Raw genomic sequence first — 6,000 nt, forward strand, 5'->3', positions numbered from 1 at the left:
CGAAATTTTCCACGTCTCTCATTCTCAGCTGATTCTGTTTCTAATGGCTCTTTGACCTAAAACTAATCTCTAATCTATTTGTGTTCTTTTCCTCACCTAAAATGGATGCAGGTCAAATTCTTAATATTATTACAACAAAATCTTGGTAAGATTTTTAAAAAACTATTTTCAAGTTAATGGGCTACCCTTAGACCATTAATTCATAGAATCAAATTCCATAGCAGTAATAAAAACTGAACGCCTTGAAGCTTTTCCTGTGCAACCTAGCCTCCAAAAAATGCATTTTATTATCATGAATAAAGACAATAAAACATCCTGGTTTTTTATACCACATAAAATAACAAAATTATATGATGAGTCTGAAAACAAATGCAGATTATCTTTTTAGTCGCCAATTGGAAAGAGCACTATGGCACACAGCTGGAATCCAAAACAACAGAGATAATTGTCATGAGTCTCTGATTTAATTTAAATAAATAAATAAGTCTGCACTTTTTTTTTTCCCTGAATGCCAACTCTTGCTGAATTCATAGAATGGTCTTAAAAGGAAGATCTCGGAGTTGAAGTTATTAATTCTATATTCAAATATGAGAACGTGGACATACTGGAATTTATGTGTGCACTTAAATACCAGATCCCATAAAGTAGCAATGCTTTAAATTGTCTCTTTGATAGTCTATATCAAATTGCAAACAGAATACATGCTCAGACTTCTAAAGTGGTATCAGAAGCACATCTTCTGACATGTTATCAGACAGCTGCAAAATGTCTCAGAGGCAGAGACTTCTGACATGCAGAGGATGGAGCCAAACTCAAGCTGGGAGAAATCCCATTCTGCCCAAGGAGGATCTTTCCTAGGTTCAGAAGCAAACCAGACACATGCAGTTGCAAAGATTTAACTAAATACAGTACTCCATTCTCACACAGAATTAAAAACCATTCACATACTGCATAATCTGAGGTTATTTATATTTCTTTTATTTCCTTTAAAATTAGAGAAACCATTACTAGTTACTTTTATCATCTCTTCATTGGGATTTTGAAGAATCAATCCGGTGTGTCAAAGACTAAATTTAAACTGTCACTCAAACTAGAAACTGAAAAGAAACATGAGTATGGGATCAAAATGTATAGAATAAAATTAAGTTGCCTACAATCTAAATTAGAGACTCCCACTGAACTAGGATCACCGAAGTGTCCAATCGGCATTGAACCTGTAAAAGACACAGAGCGCCAGGGGAAAGACACAGACTCCAAAATTCACTGTGCAGGTGGGCTATCCCGTCAGTTTACTGAGGCAAGCAGACTCAGCACTGCTCTCCCTTGGATGGAGACAGGCCCAAACGATATTCAGGAGGTTCTCTTTCCAAGATGAACCTGTTCATCTCCCGGCCCAGCCACAGACATATATTCCGTTTCCCTCTACTGCCCTAAGTAGGGCCACTGCTCTGCGTGAGTCAGGCGTGTCAGACCTCACTGGAAAGATCAAACCGTGATGATCGGGAGGCCTGGAGGACCCTCGAAACTCAAGAAAAGGTTGGAATAAAAGAGAAACAGAAATTCCACATCATGAAGCGTGGGTAGCGATTTCAGAACGAGGTTCCAACAGACTTGCCCAGAGCAGTGGACATTTGCCCTGCTGGTCCCACCTGGGGAAGTAAATCTCGGTTTGAGTTGAGGAGAGGAGGGCGGAGGGGAACCGGGCGGGTAGAAAGAGGACGAGGGAGGGGGGCCCTGAGTTTGCCCTGAGCGATGGGCCCCCAGCCTACCGATACGGGACACCCCGGCCCGCTCCCCGAAGCCCTCTGCTGAGAGAGCAGGACGTCTCGGCAGGGATGGGGAGAAGCTGGAGCAGCACGGAAGGGGGCGCCTCTGGCCTTACCCGGGCGGCTCTGGACGAGTAGGGGTCCTCGAAGAGAGCCCACATGCGGGGCTGCAGCCTCCTCCAGCGGCCGGACTTGCCGTCTGGGCCCCCCAGGCCCGCGGCGTCCTCGATGCCCAGCCTCTTGGCCGCCAGGTCCTCGTCGTCGCCGGGGTCGCCGCCGAGGAGGTCGGGGGCCTCGAAGATGTCGAGCGCCTCCTCGGCGTCGCGGTGCTGCCGGTAGGTCATCCAGCAGCAGGGCTCCACGTCGGTCTCGTCGATGCCCCAGAAGGCCAGCTCCTCCTCGAAGAGCGGCCCGCACACGTCGGCCGGGCAGTGCAGCTTGCCGGTGCGGTAGTAGTTGAGCACGTAGGCAAAGACGCCCGGGTGCCGGTCGAAGAAGAACTCGCGGCCGCCCCCGGCGGGGTGGTCGCCGCCGCGGGCGCTGCAATTGCGCGCGCCGCCCTCCAGGCAGCCGCCCGGCCCGGGGGACCGCGGGGGCGGCCGCGGCGGCGGCGAGCGCGCAGGGGGCGGCGGCTGCAGCGGGTCGCCCTGGGTTTCGGAGGCGGCGAGCAGGGCCAGGCGCGTCCCGGGCAGGGTCTTGAGGGTGCTGCGGTAGGTTTCGTGCCGGGTGCCCCCGACATTGAGGATCACCCTCTCGTTGCTCTCGATCTTGCCCATCTCTGTGCCTCAGACATGACTGGGGGGAGGCGAATACAGCGCCAAGTTAAACAGCGCGGCTGGCGGAGCCGCGCTGTGACCCCCGCCCCCACTCCCAGCCCCAGCGCCCCAGGATGCAGCGTGGACGGGGAGGTGAGGCGCCAAGGAGCCTCCCTGGAGAAGCCCGACGCCCAGCCCTGTCCCCGCCTCACGCAGCACTGAGCCTTCCCCAGGTTTCTAGAGAACTGAGGAGATAGCAGTCCCCATCTTCCTCGACCTCTCACGACCCCTCTCCCCCAGCCTCTCACCTTTCTCCCTCAGCTCTGCCTCCTGCAGCTTCTCACCCCTCACCTTCTCTCGAGTTGAACCCGTTTCCAGTCCCTACACCTCCCCCGCTCTCTCCCCAGTCCCCTCATTTTCCCCTCCGAGATCCTCCCGCGTTTTCTTCCTCCGCCCCATCCTCTCCCCAAGCCCGCTCCCTTTCCTCCCTCACATTGAGACCCGCTTCCCCCCTACCCTCTCCGGGAGGCAGTTCCCTTAGGCAAGGAGTTCTCTGTGCCCAGGCAACTTGACAGTGCTGGGTGGAGAGACCCCCGGACTGGGCGGCGAGCCCCCCTCAAACGCGTACCCTCGGTGAACTCTGGACGGCCCGCCGCTCCCAGGCTCCCGGGGAATGCCCTCTGCACGACCTGTTCTCGGTTCACCTCTCCTCTCCCTCCCGGGCCAGGCAAATAGACCCAACGCAGAAGTCGGAGCAAAAACAAACGTCCCTGCTAGTGCCTTTCACCAAGGAGACCTCTGCCTAATTTCCTGATCCAGTTTTCTTTTCACATGATTGCTGTGAAAATTATTATTACTTGGGAAAGGAAACGACTAACTAGAATCCATTTTGGAGAGAAGTGATCCATGCATCCCACCCCATCCCCCTTTCCCAAGAGAAACAAACGCCTCTCGGGTGGAGAGTCGGGGGCTGCTTCCCAGGAGGCGCGAGTGGGGCGGGTCCCCGAGGGAAAGCTGCTGGAGGCACGCCCCCTGGACCCCGGAGTTGGGAGTCCTGGTGACGGTGTCCCCGTTTCCGACCTCCCAGCCACCTCTCCCCGGGGCTTCGGCTCTCCAGTCCAGGAGCGGAACGGAGCGGAGATGCCTGCCTCGCGGGCTCTCGCACGTCCTTCCCGGCAAACCCGCCCCTCGCCTTCCCGCCCCTAGTTACCTTAAGGAGACCGAGAGGAAAGTGCTGCTGCTCCGGCGTCCGAGCGGACGAGGGGCTTGGGGCAGCCCGACTGAGTCCCGACGCCCAGCCCAGCCGCCAGACGCCAACGAGAAACTACTTGTTGGCGTTTTCCCGGTGCAGGTGGTTGGGCCGCTGCCCCGGGTGCCGGGCTAGCACAGACAGCGCCCGCCGGCCGCCCGCGCCGCCCGCCCTCATTTCGCGAGCGGCGGGCGCGCCCCGCGCCGACCTCGGCGCCGAGAGGCAGCATCGCGCGGGGCTGGGCGGACCATGGAGCGCGGGGCGGGCCCCGCCGGCGCGCCGCGACCCCGCCGGCAGCGGCCGCCGCGCGGCCCACCCGAGTCCGGGGGGCTCATCCGCCCGCAGGCGAGCCCACCCGACCTACGCGGGCCGCAGGTCTCCTTCCGCCCCGCAGGCGGCCGCTGCCAGAGGCGCCCCTCCGCGCCGCTCGCCGCCGGCCTCTGCGCCCGAGCCCCGAGCTCGCGGAGCGGCGGGTGGGCGGCGGGTGGGTCTGGGGAAGCGCTGCTGTACCAACCAGGTTCAGCTCCTTTCCTTCAGAGAGACTCTGTCCCCGCCCTCTCTGGAGCGGCTGTCTGCCTTATTTACACCCCACTCTCCACACCCTTTCTCTTCCCGCTACCCCACCCCTCCCAACAAGTGAGAGCGAAAATCTGAGACCAAGTGTGTTTTTTTATGTTTGTTTTTGTTTTTTTTCTTAATGGCAGCTGAAGGGAGCAAGCTCTACTTACAGGTGACAAGTGAGTCCGGTCTCTTGCGTCTTAACCATGGCTATGGCTTGCTCTTTTCAGTGAAATGTAGGTCTCCAGTCAGCACATCATGGTTATATAAAACAAAACAAGTTTTAAAAGTTTATTCCAGGAACATAAGGCTCTAGCAAGTGAAAATTCAGGTTTATCAGAAGCTTAAAAAGACAAACTACAGATATCCAAGTACCAAAGCAGTGATCTCATTAGCCAGTTTCTCCCTTTCTAAAAATTGTATTGGGCCCTGTATTAGTTTGCTAGGGCTGTCAATAATAGAGTACCACGAACTGGATTGTTTAAGCAGCAGAAATTTATTATCCTCCAATTCTGGAAACTCAAAGCTCCAAATGAAGGTGTTGTCAGGGTTGGTTTCTTCTGAGGGCTGTGAGGAATGGATCTCTCCCAAGCCGTTCTCCTTGGTTTATAGATGGCTGTCTTCTCCCTTTGTCTGTACCTCATTTCCCTTTATGCACGCCTGTCTCTGAACAAATTTCTCCTTTAAACACTAGTCATACTGGATTAGGGCCCACTTTCATGATTTCATTTTAACTTAATAACGTCTGTAAAGACCCTAACCCCAAAGAAAGGGGCACTCTGAGGTACTGGAGGCTAGGAGTCCCACATCTCTTTTTGGGGGCCGTGATGATTTGGGGGAGGTTTGAGGGGAAGCCTGAGACACAGTTCAACCCATATTAGATCTTACCACCAAATAGAGGGTGTGTTTCTGTGACTGTGCCTATATTTCTAGAAAGAAAAGGATGGAGAAGAGCGATCATGGTCCATGGAGATAGTTTGATAGGCTTGAAGTCCGTGGAGTAGGTGAGACACCAGGTTGTATGTAGGAGGAAGTGCCTGAAAAACAGATACTAACATAGACACTATGGAAAGAGCAAGAGTTGTGAGTTACTAATGGAAACGTTTTAGCAATATGCAAGACTACAAGATAGGCAATTAACTATAAACAATTCACTAAAGAAAATTCCTACCTGTTATGACTGTAAATACCTAAACAAAGTGAAGAAAGATCTTTGGAAGGGCACTGATGTCCAGGAAACTAATGCCAGAAAATATGGTAAGTATACATTTGTAAGAAATTTACTAACAGTATGACAGTAAATGTGTAATAATAACCTACCTAGCCTTGTGAAAGTATAAATTTGTTTTACTAACATGTAAAGAAATGTAACACTTAAATACTGAGGTAATAATTCTAGTTACAAAGTCATGGAGCCATTTCCTAAAAGAACAGTAATAGTATATTCAGTTGTCAGAAATTTACAAAGAAAAATTATATTCAAATTCTAATATGCATTCTCATATTGTCTAGATAGTTCCTTATATAGCTTTAGTGTAAGTTCAATAGGGAGAAAAAGGCATATGGTTTGCTTTAAAATAAATTAGCAATAGTAAGTTTAGTAGCAGCAGCATTTATAGTAATAGCATTTACTGAGAGCTTACTATGTGCAAAATGCTTTACATAAATTACT

At 52.0% G+C, this 6,000-nt stretch overlaps 1 protein-coding gene across 7 annotated transcripts in view; it reads right to left on the bottom strand.

Moving 5' to 3' along the window:
• Positions 1-4,386, bottom strand: part of KCNC2 (potassium voltage-gated channel subfamily C member 2) — a 246,582-nt gene extending 242,196 nt beyond the window's left edge. For 4 of the 7 annotated variants that reach the window (XM_061415538.1, XM_061415536.1, XM_061415533.1 and 1 more), the window contains exons 1-2: positions 3,732-4,381; positions 1,883-2,561 (exon numbers count right to left, since the gene is read on the bottom strand). In XM_061415538.1, coding sequence (XP_061271522.1) covers positions 1,883-2,542 — 660 coding nt within the window. In that variant the 5' untranslated portion in view covers positions 2,543-2,561; positions 3,732-4,381. Of the gene's footprint in view, positions 1-1,882; positions 2,562-3,149; positions 3,618-3,731 lie in introns of those variants that run through there. The other 3 variants (XM_061415540.1, XM_061415535.1, XM_061415534.1) reach the window with 3 other exon arrangements.
• Between the last annotated feature and the right edge of the window lie 1,614 nt (positions 4,387-6,000).

Source organism: Bos javanicus, chromosome 5 (assembly GCF_032452875.1).
Source record: "Bos javanicus breed banteng chromosome 5, ARS-OSU_banteng_1.0, whole genome shotgun sequence".
In the NCBI taxonomy this organism is placed as follows: Eukaryota; Metazoa; Chordata; class Mammalia; order Artiodactyla; family Bovidae; genus Bos; species Bos javanicus.